The sequence below is a fragment of the Drosophila nasuta genome, chromosome X, assembly GCF_023558535.2.
Source record: "Drosophila nasuta strain 15112-1781.00 chromosome X, ASM2355853v1, whole genome shotgun sequence".
Taxonomy (NCBI): Eukaryota; Metazoa; Arthropoda; class Insecta; order Diptera; family Drosophilidae; genus Drosophila; species Drosophila nasuta.
This window is the reverse complement of record NC_083459.1, coordinates 13,024,774-13,043,658: the sequence shown is the minus strand read 5'-3', so window position 1 is coordinate 13,043,658 and position 18,885 is coordinate 13,024,774. Positions and strand designations below refer to the sequence as shown.

Genomic DNA, 18,885 nt, shown 5'->3' with positions numbered 1-18,885 from the left:
TCGTCGGCTTGCCGATGATATGTTTTGTTATGTTTTTTTTTTTTTGCATTTCTGCTGCAGCTTTTGAATCGGAACTAGTTCCCTGTAGTTATTGTAGTTTGTAGTTGTTGGCTTTAAAAGCTAATCGGTAAGCTAGTTGATTTCTCTGTGATTGTTAAATCAATTGATATGTGTTTTACAAGTTATGTTTGGGTTTATTGTCTTTGCAAGAATTCGTCTATTGTTTTTTATTTGTGGGAACTAGTTCCAGTTCCGTGAACTGCAGCAAATTTCACATGGAAAATTGTAAAAAAAAAAAAAAAATTAGATGAAGAGCGGATTTGTGTTGGTTTTTTTAAATTACGCTACGACTGTAAAGAAGGCATTTGGTTGGGATTGAATTAGGTATTTGTTATATAAGATATTTGTTTAACAGCATTTGTTTTATAATTATTTTGCACTATTTTCTTGTTATTTGTTTGCTTGCTTCTCCAATCTTTCGTCTCTTTTTGTTATTTGTTTTAGTTTCGTTATTGAAAAGTTGCAATAATAAATAAATTAATTGTGTATACTTATTATGGTTCTGTATCTGTATCTCTTTCTCGCTTGCTTAAGAGAGAGAGAGAGAGAGAGTTGTCTTTTATTTGTTATATGTATTTGTTGTTTATGGTTTGATTGTGTAAATAAGTTGCTTGTATTATAAGTAGGTATGCGGTTTCTTATTAGTTGTTTTATCATCAGTTGTTGTTCAGTTGTTACTGTCTCATTCATCATCTTATAATTGAATTATGTAGTTGATTTGTTCTTCATCTTCTTCTTCTTCTTTTTGTTGTTATTGTTATTGTTAAAAAAATATGCATCAATTTAAAAAAAAATAGTTGTAAATCTATGCATGTAAAAGCATTTTGCAGCCATCTTGTGGTTGTTTGTTGTTCTCTGGTTCTTGTTTAATATTGGTACTATTGTTATTGTAGCTGTTGTAGTTGTTCTTGTTCTTGTATATATTGTATATATATGTATATCGATATATATATATATGCATATATAAATATTGCTTGCAGTTGTTCTTGTTCTTGTTCTTGTTGTTGTTCATGTTCATATTTAGTTATATTGTATTGGAAGAATCTGTGTTTACCCTGAGCATTTTTCTGCTAGACAAAATCAACTAAAAAAGAATTGTACAAAATCAAAATATAATATCTTTGTTTTTTTCTGTTTGTTTTTGTGTTTTTGCTTTGCTTTTGTTTGTTTGTATCATGTACGTTCTGCTGCTCAATGTTAATAGAAAAGATCACAAAATAATTATTCGAAATCTTGCCGAAAAAAGTTTTTGAAATATTCTGTTATTTGTTGCCGAAACTTGTATTTTTTGTTTTTTTGGTTTTATTGAGTTTGGTTTTGGAGTTTTGGGGGTTTTGTATTTTGAATTTTGCTTTGAAATTTTGCGTTTTATATTTGGTTTTCATTTTCGATTCGTTTATATCAAAATATTAATTGTTTTGTGCCAAAGCTTTGAGTTCAAAATTTATCGAAATTGTATTGTATTTCTCTCTCCTACTTTTTGTTCAATGCGGAGTCGAAACAAAAATGCGTTTTATTTTTGTTAAGGTTAAGTACGTATTGAAATGTTTTTCGTTTTTAAGGTTTTGGTTGGGGTAGTAATATGTATGTATGTATGTATGTATGTACGTATGTATAGCATAGTTTAGTATATAGTATATAGTTATGGTATATATAAGTATTTATATAAATTCGACTTGTATCTGCAAATCTAGCGTAAATGTTTCTATTCTCTTTTTGCACGCTGCATGTTATCGATCGTTATCGTTATCGATATCGATAGTTATCGGTACGTGTCACTGTTCGCTATGTATATATGTATGTATGTATATTTTGGGGGCCAATCTCACTTAGAATTCGATTCTATATATTGGTTTTGCTGTACAAAGTTCATAATTAGCGCATGCTTTAGCTTCCGTTTGATCGATCGATCGATCGATTGATCGAGGTTATATAGCTTGTGTGTGGGGGGGTATGTGAAAGAGTGTGTGTGTCTGTGTGTGTGTGTGTGTGTGTCCTATGCATTGTTTTATATATAGATTCATATATAAATAACTTGCTTTGCTTACTTCTCTGGTTACTCCAAATATATATATATCTATATGTAATGTATATATAGTATTATTGTATGAATGTATGTATCCGATATACATATACATATAAGTATGTATATATATATACTATATAACTTTTACTTTTGTTCTTTTTTTGTTTTTGTTTTACTTCTGTATATAGATCATTTAAATTCCTGTTTCCTTTAAAATGCATTTTTGCAGTACGCCTAATGATATACTTTTTCTCCTCCTCCTCTTGCTCTTCTTCCTGCTTCTTCTTCTTCTTCTTCTTAGTTTGTGTGACTGTGTGTGTGTATTTGTGTGAGTGATGATTATAATTTTGTTGAATTTTGTCTTTTATTAATTGCCTCTACTACTGCGTGTGCTGCTAGCTTTCAAAATAAATTGGGGAAATTAAAGGCAAACGCAACCAAAGCAAGATTTACAAGATTTGTTCAGCTCTAACATACTGAGTACTGAGTAATTTGCCTTTTGCTTATTTTGTAGTTATAATCTTTTTTCTTTTTTTTCTGAATATATTTCTTTCTAAATTGCTAATTTAGCTGTCTTTGTTTTGTTTGAGTGCTTTAATCGTACTGTGTGCCTAACATTTGCCCAAGAACAAAAAAAAAACGATTCCTGAAAATTCTTTTCATATTTGTTTAATTTTTTTTTATCGTCTTTTCGAGTTTTCTTTTTTTTTTTTGAAGCGCTCTACGTTTGTTTTATGTTTTTGCCTAAAAAGTGTGTATTTTCTTTCTTTGTTTTTCTTCCGTTTTCGTGATAAAATTTTGACTAAAAATTTGTATTAGCATGAGTTTACCTTAAGCAGTAGATTTTTTTCTTTATTTTGGCTTCTCATTATGAGTGTATGTGTCTACTAAATATATGTAGATATGAAAAACTTGGCAACAATAACAAACGTAAAAAACGTAATCGTAAAACAAGCAAAAAGTAAGGAAAATATAATAATAATAACAGTAGAAAGAAAATCATGGATTAACTGCAGTTTGTTGTGTGTGTGTGTGTGTGTATTGTTTTCTTTGTTATTGTATATTTTGCTATAAGTGAGATTTTCTTTTTTAGTTTTTTTTTTTTTTTTTTGTTGAGTGTGTTGCTGTCATCAAGGAACTTGTTGAAACGTTTTCAAATGGCGTCAAGTAAACAAAAAAAAAAATACATATGTATATATAAAAAAATTATATATGTATAATGCCCACGATGCGGGGCGGGCACGCTCTCGGGGAACCAAAATAAGGAACTTTTGATCACAACTTAAAGGCTAAACAAAAAACTCATACTTCAACTTAGGCGCTACACTTAACGAAATTATGCATAAAGAAATGTTTTCAAAATGTATGTATGATATATGTATTTGTATGCGTGTGTGTGTGTGTGTGTGAGTGTGTGAGTGATGTAACACAATGAATTTTGAAATGATATGCGAACAAAAATGGAATGATCACGAAAAAAATATTTGAAAAATAGAGAAAAATCAATAATAATAATACTAGAATAAAAGTAACCCAAAAAATATATATTTTTGCTTCAACTATGTTTGTTTTTTTTTTTTTTTTAATTTTGTTTTTATTTTTGTTTTCATTTTCTTTTTCGTTTTTGAATTTGTTTTTGTTGTTGTTGTTTTGTTTGTGTTGTTGTCACAATAATTTTTGTTGTTGTTGTTAAATTTGACCTTTTCTCATATAGCTGACAAATTCATTGTGTGTGTATGTATGTGTGTGTGTGTGTTGGGGGGGAATTATAATAATTATAATATTGATTTTGGGAGATACGCGTACATTCAGAACAGAATTTTGTTTAAGAAATAAGAAACTTAAGGTTGTTGCCATGTTTTAAATATTTTCTTTTTCTTCTTGTGTTTTTTTTTTGCTGTTTTTGCGCTAAAGCTAAATAAATTTCATATAAGTTGGTACAATAAGTGTTATATAATCATAATAATAACATTTGCTTAAACATTAAATTAGAGATATGACAAAAAAAAAATATATATATATGTATATTTAATATATTTAATATATATATATAAAACAAACACATTCAATAAGTAATTATTAAATTGTTTTGTTGTTTTTTTCGTAGAGACACAGAGCATAATAAAAACATTAAATTGTTGTTGATTTGTTTTTTGTTTTGTTTTGTTTTGTTGGTTTTGTCAGTGCAGTCGAAATAATTCAGTTAGAAATTAGAAAATAATAATAGAAAACATAGATCTTTCTTTTCATTGTCTGTGGTCGAAATGTTCGCTGAGTTCTTTGAAGTTGTTCCCTCCTCATAAGCAAACAAACCCCGGTTACAAAAATTCCTCAACTTTGTCACTTTCGCTTTGCTTGGAATGTTTTTCTCTCACATTTGACGCGGCTGTCGCTTGGGCATTCTCTTTTTTTTTGTTTTTGTTTGTTGGGCTGCCACAAAAATTAAAATTAAAAAAAAAATTCTATACTCTAGAATAAATGCTCCCATTTTTAGCCGAAGCAGAAAAGATGAAAGTTCTTCTTTAGCTTTGCTTTCTTCGTTTTTCTTCATTTTTTTTTTTTTTTTTGGTTACGTTTTAATTATTATTAGTTATTAATTTAATTAATTATTGAGTAGTACTTTTGTTTTTCTTTTTCTTTTTTTTTAATAATTTTGTTTCTAAAAGGCCGAAAATCACAATTTTGGTTTTGTTTTGTTCCTAAACGTTAAATTTTGTTTGCTTTCCTCATATTTCTTTATGATATTTTAATGATTATGTTTTAAGTTATTATTATAATTGTTATTGTTTATGCAAAAGTCATATTGCAATTGAACATCACAATTTACGAATTGATGCCTGTTTTCCTTGTTTTTTTTTTTCACTTTCTGTGTCTTGTTTTTCTCTAATACTGCGCTCCCTGCGAGAAAATAAGCCAACAACAAAATTTTTCATGGCGCCAGCTTTTCGTTTTCCATTTCCATTGTTTTTCAAAATGCAAAGCGAAAATCTCTTCTTTTAATTCCATTTTGTTTTTTATTTATGCTTTAAATATTCACATGCTCATTCATGTTGTTTTTTGTTTTGTTTTGTTTTTTTTTTTTTTTTTTTGTTAATGCTATCACAGCCAAATTGTTTAATCCAAAGTTTTTTTTAGTTGTTTTTTTTTTTGGGTTTTCTTTTCGATTTTTGTTTGCCGAAAAAGTTTTGCGTTTTTTTTGTTTTGTTCTTTTGTTTTGGTTTAAAATTTAGAATTTTGAATTTTGTCTAGCGTGCGTTTTCGTTTTTTTGTTTTTTTGTTTTTTCCTTTTTGAAGTGTGCGCATTTTGTTGTTGCCTTCGCCTGCTGCTGCTGCTGTTAACAATATCAGATCGGAAATCTGAACCGATCCCAGAATATCGCCCATGGACGCCTTACGTCTTCTCTATATAGTCTGGCCAGAGCCCCAAATATTCGTGCATACATTATACATTTATAATATAATTTGTTTTTTTTTGTTTTTTTTTTTTTTTTGTTATAATTTTGAGATCGATTTTGTATATATTTTGTTTGTTTGCTTTGATGGTGTGTGTATGTGTGTGTGTGTGTGTGTTCACAGGCACTGGGGCTATACAACAAGTTTCAGATTTCAGAATTGTGTATCGGGGATTTTGCAATTGTTTGTTGAGGGGAACTCGACACTTGTTAATGCGACATTTCGACCACTTCGTGTGTTGCCAAAAAAATAGTATAAAATAAAAAAAAAAAACAATAATTTGTCGTATTCATAGCAATGAAGATAAACATAATAACACAAACAATTATTTTCTTTGTTTTTCTATTTCGCCTAAAAAACTAGCAATTAATTTTGTTTGTTTTCCATAATTCTTGCAAATGTTTAGCCAAAAAGTTGGTAATTCTTTTCTTAGTTTTCGCAACTAAAAAATACAAAAAATATATATATGCATGTCTACATATACAACATATATATACATATATATATATATATATAACTGATTATCAATGTGTTTTAATTGATATTCAAAGTTCATTCAAAGCAAAGTAAACGAGAAGTCAAAAATTTTCAAGCGCCATTTTGAAACCAGAAAAAAAACGTATTTCTGTCAGTGTTTGTCAGCAATGTGAATGTGTGTGTGTATGTGTGTGTATGTGAACAAAAGCTGAATGCTTTTATAGGGTTTCAATACGAACAAAAGCTGAATGCTTTTGGGGAGTTTCATAAATTTGAAAGTAAATTATGACACAAAAGAAAGAAAGAAAATCTGCAGAGAAGAGTGATTTTCGAATTGATTCAATAAAAGTCGGCTAAGCCCTCGGATATCTGATATATGTATGTATATAAAGACCTATGCGTATTAAGCTTGCCTACACATGCTGTAATTAGTTGTTTTTTTGTTGTTGTTTGTTTTCTGAGTCTATTAATTGTTAGTTCTTGTTGTTGTTTGTTTTCCCACTGGTCTAAAGTTGATTTATATGTATATATATTTGTTGTATGTAGGTGTATATATGTATATGTTATTGTGTATCGTATGTATGTATATATATTTAAGATCACAGATATTCTATGTAATTCTGCTGCTTTGCATAATTCACGCGTATGTCTGCATTCCATGATTTGAATTCCAAAATTTTTTGCTGTTCTTTTCTGTTCTCTGTGTGTGTTTTTTTCCTTTTCGTCACATTAGATGCTGCTTCTTGATGTATACTATGTACATATATGTATGTATGTATGTATATGTGGCTAAAAATTAGTAATATATATTTTCTCGCATACATATATACAATCATGTGTGTGTGTGTGTGTGGGATAACTTGAATATTTGTTCATTTATTATCAATTGCTACAAATCGATCAAAATGTTGCGGCAAAGTTCTTGCTATTAATAGTATCGCATTAGGTACTAGTTCAGTATATATATATATATATATATATATACTATATATATAGAGCCTAAGAAGCCACTCTTCTAAGTGTCCGTGTCCGTGTGTGTGTGTGTGTATGTGTGTGTGTGTGGGGATATGTATGCGGTAAACGTTCGAGTTGCTCTGCAGAAAAGTATGCTACACTTTTTTTTTTGTTTCTTGACAGTTCACTTTGCTTTGCTTTGCTTTTGTGTTGTGTCTCTAAAATATTTATATATATGTATATATGTATATAGTGTTTATGTATACATATTATATATTCTTCTGCGCGCGCGTTTCTCTGTATGAGTGTATGTGTGTGTGTGTTTGTGTATGTACCTATGCAGATCTTTCACTTTTAAACTAATTGTAGTTTTCTTTTTGTTTTTTGCTTTTTGTTTTTGTTTTTTTTTCATATATTGTTTATTACCATCATCTCTCGCTAATATCGTCATCAGCTCGCCATCAACTTCACAATGTGCTGCTGCTTGCATCATGATAATCATTACTTAAAAAGTTACATCACGTGTTCACTGTTCTTTTTCTATATCATATCTATATCGTATATGTATATGTATACATACATATGTATATATCATTATAATTTAGTATATTTTTCTTTACTTTACTTTTTGCGAATTTCTTTTCTCTCATCATCATTATTTTTTTATTTTTTGTTTTTTTTTGTCAGTTTTTAGGTAATATTTTCATTTATGTATGTATATATATATATGTCTTACGTTCTCTTATGCATGTATATACATATGCATATATTTATTAAAATATTTCAATTTCTGCAAAATTATTATAGACATATGCATATGTATAACAATTGTAATTAGATTCCTGCTACAACTCTCCACGCTGTTCACGCTTCTTCACTAAAATATTTTATAGAAAAAAAAAATGTTCTTGTTGTATGTTGTTGTATATATGATCAACGCTTAAACTTTTTGCTTGGGTTTCACTTTCGCTTCACTAAAATTACAAATTAAACATATTTTCTCTTTCTTTCATCTAACTCGAAATTTCCTTTATGTTTAATAGAGACAAAAAGTGAGGGTGTGTCTGTGTGTGTGTGAGTGGGAATTGCATAAAGAAAAAAAAAATATTATCGCTCTTGGTATAAAGTTCAACAATTTCACATATATATCTGATTTGCTATAAAAATCAGAATCGCGTATATACGTTCTTCTCACTTCATTTCACTTGTAATATTTATATGTGTGTGTGTATGGTTGTCTCTTTTCTACACGCTACGCTTCAGTTAAAAAGAGCAAATTCTATTTGCAGTTATTTTCTGTGTGTGTGTGTGTGTTTGCCTCGTTTTTAGTTATTTGTATAATATAATTAATAAAATATGTATGTACATCTTGTGTCTGTATGTGTGTGTGTGTGTGTGTCTCTAAGCTTTTGCGCTTTTCGCTTAAGTAAGTCAAATATATATATATATTGTTGTCTCTTTCTCGCAGCTGTTGTTGCTGCTGCTGCTGATGCTGTTGTTGTTGTCTCCTTCACATCAATTGTAGTTGTAGTTGTTACTGTTGCTGTTGTTGTTGTTGTTGCTATGCATAAAGTTTGCATTGCTGCCGCTGCTGCTGCTGTTGTTGTTGTTGTTGTTGTTGTTATTAGAGTTGTTGTTGTTATTGTTGTTATTATTATTGTAATAGTAGTAGTAATAATAATAATAATTTAATAACAAACTAAAATCGTTTCACTATTGCGGTAGCTCATCCTTTGTGTCGACCGGGCTGGGTGACAAAAACTTCCGTACATATTTGGGAAAATGCGTTTTCTCATGCGCCTTGAGGATCGTCGAACGCGAGAACGTTTTGCCGCACATGTGGCATCTGAAGGGACGTTCACCTGCAACGCCCCAGCCAAATTGCAAATCGGGCATAGAAGATATAGCAATATGTCAGATATCAATCACAATTTACCAAAGGTCTCTTCTGTGTGTGCGTGTGTATGAATTTGTGAGTGTAAATGTTGTGTATGGAAGAGTTTGGAAATTCTTAAAAATCAAGCTACAATGCTGAAGGATTAAGGAAATTATTTGAATTTTCATTTAATTATTTGAAATTTTACAATATTTAGCTTCAAGTCTGTAGCATTAATTGTTTTCTAGTAAATAACTTTGCTTGCAATTTGACATTTTGAAGTCCATAAGTGTCAATATCTTATTATGAAAGCTTGGTTACTTTTCTGAGCTTTACTTTGCATTAAAGCAGGAAAGCGTTCACTTTAAAGACAGCTTTAAAGCTGAACTTAAGAACTTAATTGATTCATCGAAGTCATGCTAACTTATAAGCTTTATTTTACAATAAAATACGAAAGTTGAAAGAACAGCTTTAAAGCTTGATTGAGCTTTCGATTAAACCATATGTACATTAAAGAATTGTACTTCTAAAAGTTGTCGAAATTGTGATCTGTGAAATTTTAATTTATTTTCTTCAACTTCAACTTTAGGTGGATATATTTTAAGAACAAATTAATCAAAAGGATCTGTAGAAAACAATTTCGACTGTATATATCAGTTTTCCGCTAGTTGTGAACCTTTTTATTGGAGTATTTCGAAAAAGAAAAGAAAAACAATTATTCAGAAATATTTCTTAAAGCTCTTATTAAAAGCGATATAATAGACGCTGCCACTCTATATGATTGTTTTGTGTTAGCTGTCTTGAGCTTTCGCTTTGGATAATGATTGACTTGTAAAAAGTTGTCAAGTTGTTGAAAGCTCTATTTAAAAGGTTTATTCTAATAGTTTAGACTGATACTTTATAACGGTTTTGGATTAAGTGAAGCAATTGTTTTCAAAAACTAATGGGAAACGTAGTTGAAAGCTGCATCCTAAAGCTCTAACTTAATAGCTTCTACTGTATATACTCTACTTTAAATATTTATCTTAATAACTTCGACTGTATATACCAGTATTCGAAAAGTTATCTCAACACTTTGTGATTATGTGAAAGTTTAAATTTGTTCGAGGGAAATATTTGAAAATTATTAACAAAGTTGTTGAAATCTCCATCTCGAAGCTCTATCCTAAAATTATGGATTAGGTAAAATTTTAAATTCGTTTGAAGAAAATATTTCATTCAACTCATGAGAAAAGTTGTTGAAAGTTTCATCCTAAAATTGAAAATTTGTTTGGAGGAAATATTTGAAAAACGAATAATAAAAGCGGTTGAAAGCTTCATAATAAAGCTTTATCTTCACAGCTTTGACTGTATATACCAGTCTCCTACGTTGTTCTCGATACAAATATTAAAAAGAAAACGAATAAGAAAAACCGCTTAAGGCTTTATCTTAAAGCTCTATCTTAATAGCTTTGTACCAGTCTCATACGTTATTCTCGATACAATTTCGAATTGAAGGAAATATTAATGAAAACGAATGATAAAAGCTGTTTAAAACTTCAGTATAAAGCTTTATCTTAAAAGCTTTGACTGTATATACCAGTCTAACATTTTTTCTCGATACAATTTCGAATTGAAGGAAATATTAATGAAAACGAATGATAAAAGCTTTTAAAGCTTAAATATAAAGCTTTGTCTTAAAAGCTTTGACTGTATATACCAGTCTACTATGTTGTTCTCAACACAATTTCGAATTGAAGGAAATATATTAAAACGAAAACGAATAAGAAAAGCTGATTAAAGCTTTATTATAAAGCTCTACCTTAATAGCTTTGACTGTATATACCAGACTCCTACGTTATTCTCGATACAATTTCGAATTGAAGGAAATATTAAAAAAAGCGAATAAGAAAAGCTGCTTAAAGCTTTATCATAAAGCTCTATCTTAATAGCTTTGATTGTATATAGTATACCAGTTTTTAACATAGTTATCGATACAATTTGGAATTTAATTAAAGCTCTATCTTATTAGCTTTGACTTTAAGCCTCCGTTTCGGATATGTATGTGTGTGTGTGTGTGTGTGTGTGTGTGAAATGCATAAATGTGATAATCGTGTGTATAGTATAGCAGTTGATCCGTTGTGGGGATCGGGATTGGAAGACTTACCCGTGTGCACGCGACAATGATCTTTCATGTGGTGGCGCAGCTTAAACGCTTTGCCACAAAACTCACATTTAAATGGTCGATCACCTGTATGTACCGACAAATGCGTGATCAGTGATGTAACATCGGGAAAACTTTTAGCACAGAACTTACACATGACAACACTATTCGGATCACTTGACGCGCCGAGCAACGAGGCGGCCGACGAGCCGGACTGCGCCGCTGCCGACGCTGCGGCGGACGTTGAGGGCGACGATGAGCCGCCACCGCAACCGCCGCTGCCACCGCCACCGCTACCAACAACAGCACCAGACAAACCACCACCGCCACCGCCACCGCCCGCTGCGGTGCTGCCAAGCAAGAGGCTAGCCGATGCAGCTGCCAAGCCACCGTTGCCTGATGTCGATGATCCGCCACCGCCACCGCCACCGCTGCCCGATAATCCGAGACGCCCGCTGGCACCGCTCGAGCCGGGCGCTCCGCTGCTGCCGGCTGCCGCTGCTGCGGCTGCTGCCTCAAGGCAACCGGCCGTTAAGCTCTGATATGTGCAACTGGTGCCGTGGAGCGTAAAGTCCATCTCGATGCCCAAGGCAGCGGCAACGGCGGCCACATGCTCCTGGGGATCGGCGCTGCCGGCGCTCGCCGCCATTGCGGCGTTCATCTGGAAGGGATACGCCTGAGCCAGGGCATTCAAGCTGAGGTCATGCGACAGCAGATGCGATTGCAGGAGGGCGGCATGGGTGTGGCTCGGTTCGCGATACTCGAGCGTCTTCAGCGAGTGCGAGAGCACGTGACGCGTATATTTGTTTGGATTGGAGAATGTGGCACCGCAATACATGCACATGTGCATCGGCGGCGGTGGCGAAGTTTGCGATTGCGATTGCTGTTGTTGTTGCTGTTGCTGTTGTTGCTGCTGCTGCTGCTGTTGCTGCTGCTGCTGCTCTTGGGCAGCGGCTGCCGCGGCGGCAACGGCAACGGCGGCGGCGGCGGCTGAGGCGGAGCTGCTGCTGCTGCTGCCGCCGCCGAGGACCGCGCCAACAGCGCCCACAGCGTGTTGTTGCGGCGATTCGGACGTTTCCTGGAACAAACACCAAACAAAAATCCAACATCAACTTCTTTACTACGTTTCATTTTGTTTTTGTTTTTGTTTTTTTTAGCATTTTGCATTTTTTTTAGTTTCAGTTTCAGTTTTTGCTTGCAATCGATCGATCGATAATTTTTGTCTTTTTTTTTCTAGTTTTTGCTTAGCTCTTTTTTTTTATATAGTATGTTTATCGGTATAAGTGCCATTGATATCATTTTTTGTTATCGCTTCTCTTTCATTTTTGCTTTTCTTCGTTTTCTTTGTCAACTAATTGTTTTATTTATTATATTTGTAGCTTTTGTTTTCTTTACAAAACAACTTAAACAAAAAAAAGTTATTAAAAACAACAACAAAAAAATTAAATAATGCAGAAGTATTTTACATATTGTTTTTTTTCTTTTGTTTGTTGTTGTACTTTTACTTTGAGCGACAGAGAAGAGGAGAGACAGAGTTTAGGTAGAAAGAGAAAGAGATAGTGATAGGAATAGGGACAGAGCACGACTGAGTGAGAGAGAGAGAGATAGAGAAAGACAGAGTTAGAGCTTCAAAACAAATACAATGAAAATTAACGTAATCGAAACCAAAAATAATAATAGGAAAATTAAGGAATCACAATTACAAAATGTTTATGCTTTAGTTTTTATTATTTTTCTTTTTTGGGTTCGCTCCAATACGAATATCAAATGAGCTATAGTTTAAAATGTGCCTCTTCTTGCTTTCGAAAGGAATATGTTGAGAGAGAGAGAGAGAGAGAGAGTTAGAGAGAGAAAGAGAGAGAGAGAGCGGCAGAAAGTGAAGGATAGTTGTTATATATTTATATATAGCAAGAGATAGAGAGCGAGAGTGAGAGAGATAGAGAAAGAGAGAGGTACAGAGAGAGAGAGAGAGAGAGAGAGAGATAGAGATAGGAAGAACAAATAATTATTACAATGGTTAAATATTTCTCACAAATGAACGAAAAATACAAAAAATAAATATATATAATGCTTGGAATAGAAGAGAATAACATGATATCATTATTTTTGAAGTAGAGTGGAAACTAATTAGCGAAGCCAAAATGGCCGCCACACGATCTGGCGACGGTCTCTCAGCTCTGCGCCTCTGCTACCATATGTAAGTATATATATATATATATATATACATTTATATATATATATGTATATATTGAAAGTTACAGTTACAGTTACAATTACAGTTACAATTACAGTTACAGTTACAGTTACAGTTAGAGAGCTCTTTTTGGGGCTCGCAACTCTTAGCTTTATATAGTCAATATATATAGGTAGTAAGTAGTATAGCCAGTAAAAACAAGAGGGGGTTTTCAGCATGTCTTTCGTTGTGTATTTTGTTGTTGTAGTTGTTGTTTATTATCTATAACTGCTTGCTTATCATTTTTGCTTTACTTTTATTTGATTGTTTTTTTTGTTTTTCATTATTTTGCATTTCTTTTTTTTTTTTTTTTTTTTTGTTGTTTCTAAATAATTTCGATATCTATAAATAAATATATAGTATATTTATAGATTTTTATATAATACTTTTGCTTTGCTTTTGCTTTTGTTTTTGTTTTCAAGAAGTTGAATTTCGATTTTTGTTTGGGCGTCGTTCGAAAAACGTCACATAATCGTACGTGCGTTAATAATATTATTTTAGCATTTGGTTTTTCTTTTTTTTTTTGTTCATATTTTTGTTTGGTTGTTGTTGTTTTTTGTTTGATTAGTTTTACATTTATTTTTTTTTTGTGTTTTCGTATGTTTTGGTTTTTGTTACATCATTTTTTATTTTGTTTTTCTTTTTTTTGTGGTTTTCATACAAACTTATCGTTAAAACTTAAATTTCACGTTTCTGTAAATTTTGCACTCGTTGCAAAATGGGGAAATTTCGAACAAGTTTCAGATGCGCGAATAATTTCGATATCGATTTAATTTGGTTTTTTGGGTTTTTGTTCTTTTTCAATGACGAACAAAATTTTGGTTTTTGGCAAAAAGTCGAAAAAACAAAACGAAAATGTTCTTGTCAAAAATCGCATTTGAATTTCGAAAATGAGAGTTTCTCTTTTTTTTCTCTTTTTTCATTTACCACGTACTTTTGCCTACTTCTTCTTTGCGTTTTTCACATGTGCGCTCAAAAACCAAAAAAGAAACAAACAAACAAAAACAAGAAGAAAAAAACGTTTTCTATTTATTTTTTTTTGTGTTTTGCCAATTTTTGCATCAACATTCGGTTGATTGAATTTGATTAAATAGTAAATAATATTATTAAAGGTGCTTAAAAGAAATTTTGAAAAAAATATAATAAACAATTTGGTAAAAAAAAACAATAGAAAAAAATAGTCGATTAAAAAATAAACATACAACACTTTCGTAACAGGTAGAAAACAAACTCAGCAGCTTCGTAGCATTCAATTTGGGCCAAATCGTGTTCTTTTTATTCGATTTATTTTGATTTACAAATTTTGTTTAATTTTTTTTTTTTTTTTTTTTTTGCATTTGTATTTCTTTTTGATTATAGATTTATTGCAGCTGAGACAAAAATAAAATGTTTATTAAGAGTTGAACAAATTGAAATATAATGTGTTTTCAAGAAGTTTTTCCACTCTTTATTTTCTCATTTGGAAGCACGAAATTCATTCTCAGATGTTGTGGAGCACAGTGTAGCTTTCCAGTTGAGCCATTGATTGGATTCTATTCGATTCGTTTTCATAAATCACGACAAAAATCACGTAGATCAACTTCTTGACAAAAATTAACAAAGTACGACAAGAAAAAAAAAGACCGAAAAAACATAAAAACAACAAAATCAAATTTTGGTGTGAAGAAACGATTAGTTGCCATTTTGAAGCCTGGAGATAAGACAAGAATCCTTTTCGCAAAGTCTGAAGAATGTGAAAAATATTACCCCGACCAGATTCAAATTCATTTAACACCCAACTCGGAGAACCCAACTCGCGAGTTCCATGAAAATCATCCTTACTAGCATCTTCTTAGTGCAGTTTGGCAACGCCGCCCGTAAGTACGAGTCTATTGCAATTTGGCAACGCTGTTGCTGTTGTTGGCAATGCCACTAAATGCAAAACGAGGGTCGAAACAGCCGATTCAACGGAGAGTTTAGTGCACAAATTACTGATCAGGTCAATATAGTCGATATATATTCATATCAATATTATGCAACGGCATATACATAGGCTGATGTCTGATGTATATGCTTGCATCAGGTAATATATATATACTATACCTAAATGAAGATACAGAGATCTGTGGACTAGTATACATATACATATAATATGCCATTTAGAGAGAGATAGAGATAGATAGAGAGATAGAAAGAAACAGGTTACATTAAGTACTTAGTTGTGGATCGAATTTCGTTAATTATTTTGAATTTGAAACTTAGTTGTAAGTAGCTTTAGAGTACAACAACGATAAATGATATGGTACAGAGAGGCATATAGTATGTATATATATATATTATTTGTCGAGTATGTTATATATTTAAAAACAGACAGAGCAAGTTAGATAGATTTTCTTTTGTTTTTTTTTTATGAATTAGACAGAGATTGAGATAGAGTTAGAGAGAGAGATACAGATAGATAAATAGAGAGATAGAGAGAAATAGACAGTTAGAAAAATATATAGAAATGTAATGAGCTAGAGATAGAATTAGAGTTAGAGTTAGAGATAGAGACAGAGTAAACGATAAAGTGAAAATAAACAACAATCTTTGAACAACATCAAGGTATAAAAACATCAACAAGTAAAACACAACGACAACATCAACAACAACACACCCATACAAAAGTTTCCTTTTACGCACACACACACAAACACACACAGACGTAATTTAGTTGGCAGAAAAAGAGAAAAAGAAAAGTAATTTATTCAATCCAAACGCAAATGAACGAAAAAAAACTCAGTGAACAAATGAAAATAAGTGGCAAAAGCAGTTCATAGATAAACTCGTTCCGTTTTTTTATAATATTGAACTCGTTAAATTTTTAGCGATAAGTTAACTAGTTACTTTTCATTGAAGGCAGCCTACTCGTTACTCGTTGTAACACATGACTCGTTACTCGTTGTAACACATGACTCGTTACTCGTTGTAATATATGACTCGTTACTCGTTGTAACACATGACTCGTTACTCGTTGTAAGACATAACTCGTTACTCGTTGTAAGACATAACTCGTTACTCGTTGCAAGACAACTCGTTACTCGTTGTAAGACATAACTCATTACTCGATGTAACACATAACTCGTTACTCGTTACTCGTTAGATGCTAAGTATTTCTAGCTCACCTGCAGCTCTGTGAAATTGCTATTTGGGAAGTATTGCAAATTTGATGTAGTTCTTTAATTGCGAGTATTGTAGATTAACGTAAACGTAAATTGAAATTTGGAAATTGATAAAAAAATTCGAAAACGAAAACTCTAAAGACAATCAGAAATGAGAATAATAATCATACGAACACATACAGACACGGTAGAGACATACAACGAGACATACAAAGAAAAACATACACACACACTCACACATGTACACATACACACACACACATACATAGTAGATATATATATATATATATTGTATATATGTAGCATATGTATTATTTGTATAGAAAATGTCACATAGAATAATATTGTATAAATGTAACAAAAATAAAGAAATACATTTAGTTTATGGAAAATATATACTTAGAACACACACATTTACCATTTACATAAACGAACAACGAACGAACGATTTATGTAAAAGCGTTCCACATTTAGATAATACATAGATATATCGAAAAAAAAAATATATACGTTTGTATGTGTAGTGTACGCGTTCGGTGTGACTGTGTGTGTGTGTGTATGTGTAAGTGTTTGGTATGTGTGTGTGTGTGTGTGTGTAGCATCAATGTTGTTAATTTGATTTTAGTTTGTCTGTTCATTTTTTGTAGTTGTTTTGTTGCTTGTTAAACGAAATTGTTTCGTTGGATGTTTTGGTATTTTATTTTGATTTTTTTCTTGGTATTTTATTTTGTATTTGATTTTTTTTTTTTTTTTTGTTCTTTATGTTTTGTCGTAACTTAAAAAAAACACCAAAAGCGCTTTAGTACGATATTCTTGTTTATAATTAATGCATTTTTATAGATAATAATTTTCTCTTCTTTTCTTTTTTTTTTGGTATTAATTGCACAACGTTCAGAGAACATGTTTGATATGTGTTTTCTTTTTCTGTTTTCTGTTTTCTGTTTTTTTACTGGACCCCTCTTGTTTTATAGGTTGAATTGATGACATAATAAAGTAGTAGCAGTAGCTGTAGTAGTAGTAGTAGTAGTAGTAGTAGTAGTAGCAAAATGGCAGCAGACTTCGCTTCATAGCGATTCTCTTGACTGTTTTTAGTTCATTTTTCTTATTGATTTTTCATTCTTTTCATTGATATTCAGTTGTTGGATTTTGGATTAATTTTAATTAAGTATGTAAAAGCACAACACAGTTTGACACATTGAAATATTATTTTAATAGTTACGAATAGATAGAATAAAGACAAAGAGATAGAGAGACACAGAGAGAGAGAGAGACAGATATATATATATATATATATTTTATATAGTATATAGAGAGAGAGAGAGAGAGCGAGGCAGAGAGCGTGTAAGACAAAGACAGCAAAGAGATTAAGTAGCAAAAATTACACAATTAAGAGCAATATAATTAAATGGCATAGTTATGAGTATTATTATTATTTTTTGGTTGGTTCAAAATATTATTGCAACAACAGAAAAGAATTGGGGAAATCAAGAAGTATTTTCAACTAGTAAAACATATGCAAAATTATTGTCAGCATTAATCCATTTTAATTTTTTTTGTTGTTTTTAGTTGAACATTTTGTGGAAATTTTTTTGTTTTTGTTTTTTTTTTTTTTTTTTTGGGTATTACAATTCAAATTGGGGGAATATTATTTTCGGGTATAGTCCAAATTCATGTGCAATTCAAATTCAATTTTGTTCTTCATTTTGTTGGCCAAATTTCATTTAATAAATTTTGATAATTTTGATAGGAGGTTTTTTTTTTTTTTTTTTTTTGGTTTTATACGGTTTTGGTTTGGTTTTTCTTTTTTTATAAAGCGCAACAAAAAAGCTAAAATTTTCTTTAGTTTTTAATCTGTTGTGGTATTTTTTGATTAGTATTGGTATTTTTATATACTAAATTGTGAAAATTGATTAGTAGTATATTAGTATTCGAAGCATGCAATAAACAATTCAATATAAATATATAAAGATTATAGTAGCTAGTTCTACGATTGGTATAAGTGACAAATTTTTTTGGTATTTTTATTGTGTGCGTGTATTTTTTTTTTTTTTTGGGTGTGGGAAATGTTGTGTTGTTTGGTGAGGGGTTAGGGATAGTAATAAATTAAGAAGACTGCATAAATAATACACATTTTGTTTGTAGAAATCAAATTAGATTTTGAAATGAAGTTAAAGAGTGAAAGAATAGTAACACAAAATCGATAACACGAAGCAAAGTATCAGTCAAAGTTGATCATAGTCTCGATTTCCTAGAGCGAAACGATTTCAAGTGCAGTTTTGAGGTTGAAGAAAGAAAGAAAGTTATCACATAATCGATAAGCAAACTCTAACATGTAACATAAAAACACGAAGCAAAGTATCCAATCAAAGTCGATTTCCTAGATCGAAAAGATTTCAAGTGTAGTTTTGATTGCTTACTGAATTTGAATTGAGGCAATCAAATTGGATTGATAACATCACATTGGTGGCAACTTTCATTTAATTCTCTTGACATTTTTGTCTCCTTTACTAGTTCGATAAGCAA

General features: G+C 31.3%; 1 protein-coding gene across 10 annotated transcripts in view; it reads right to left on the bottom strand.

Annotated features, from left to right (window-relative positions):
- LOC132797214 (pneumococcal serine-rich repeat protein) overlaps positions 1-18,885 on the bottom strand; it is a 202,724-nt gene that overhangs the window by 14,150 nt on the left and 169,689 nt on the right. Inside the window, exons 8-10 of one of the 10 annotated variants that reach the window (XM_060808803.1) lie at positions 11,143-12,067; positions 10,993-11,076; positions 4,637-8,832 (exon numbers count right to left, since the gene is read on the bottom strand). The exons of 8 other annotated variants lie outside the window; for them this stretch is intronic. In XM_060808803.1, the coding sequence (XP_060664786.1) occupies positions 8,684-8,832; positions 10,993-11,076; positions 11,143-12,067 (1,158 nt within the window). In that variant the 3' untranslated portion in view covers positions 4,637-8,683. Of the gene's footprint in view, positions 1-4,636; positions 8,833-10,992; positions 12,068-18,885 lie in introns of those variants that run through there. One more of the 10 variants, XM_060808802.1, reaches the window with a different exon arrangement.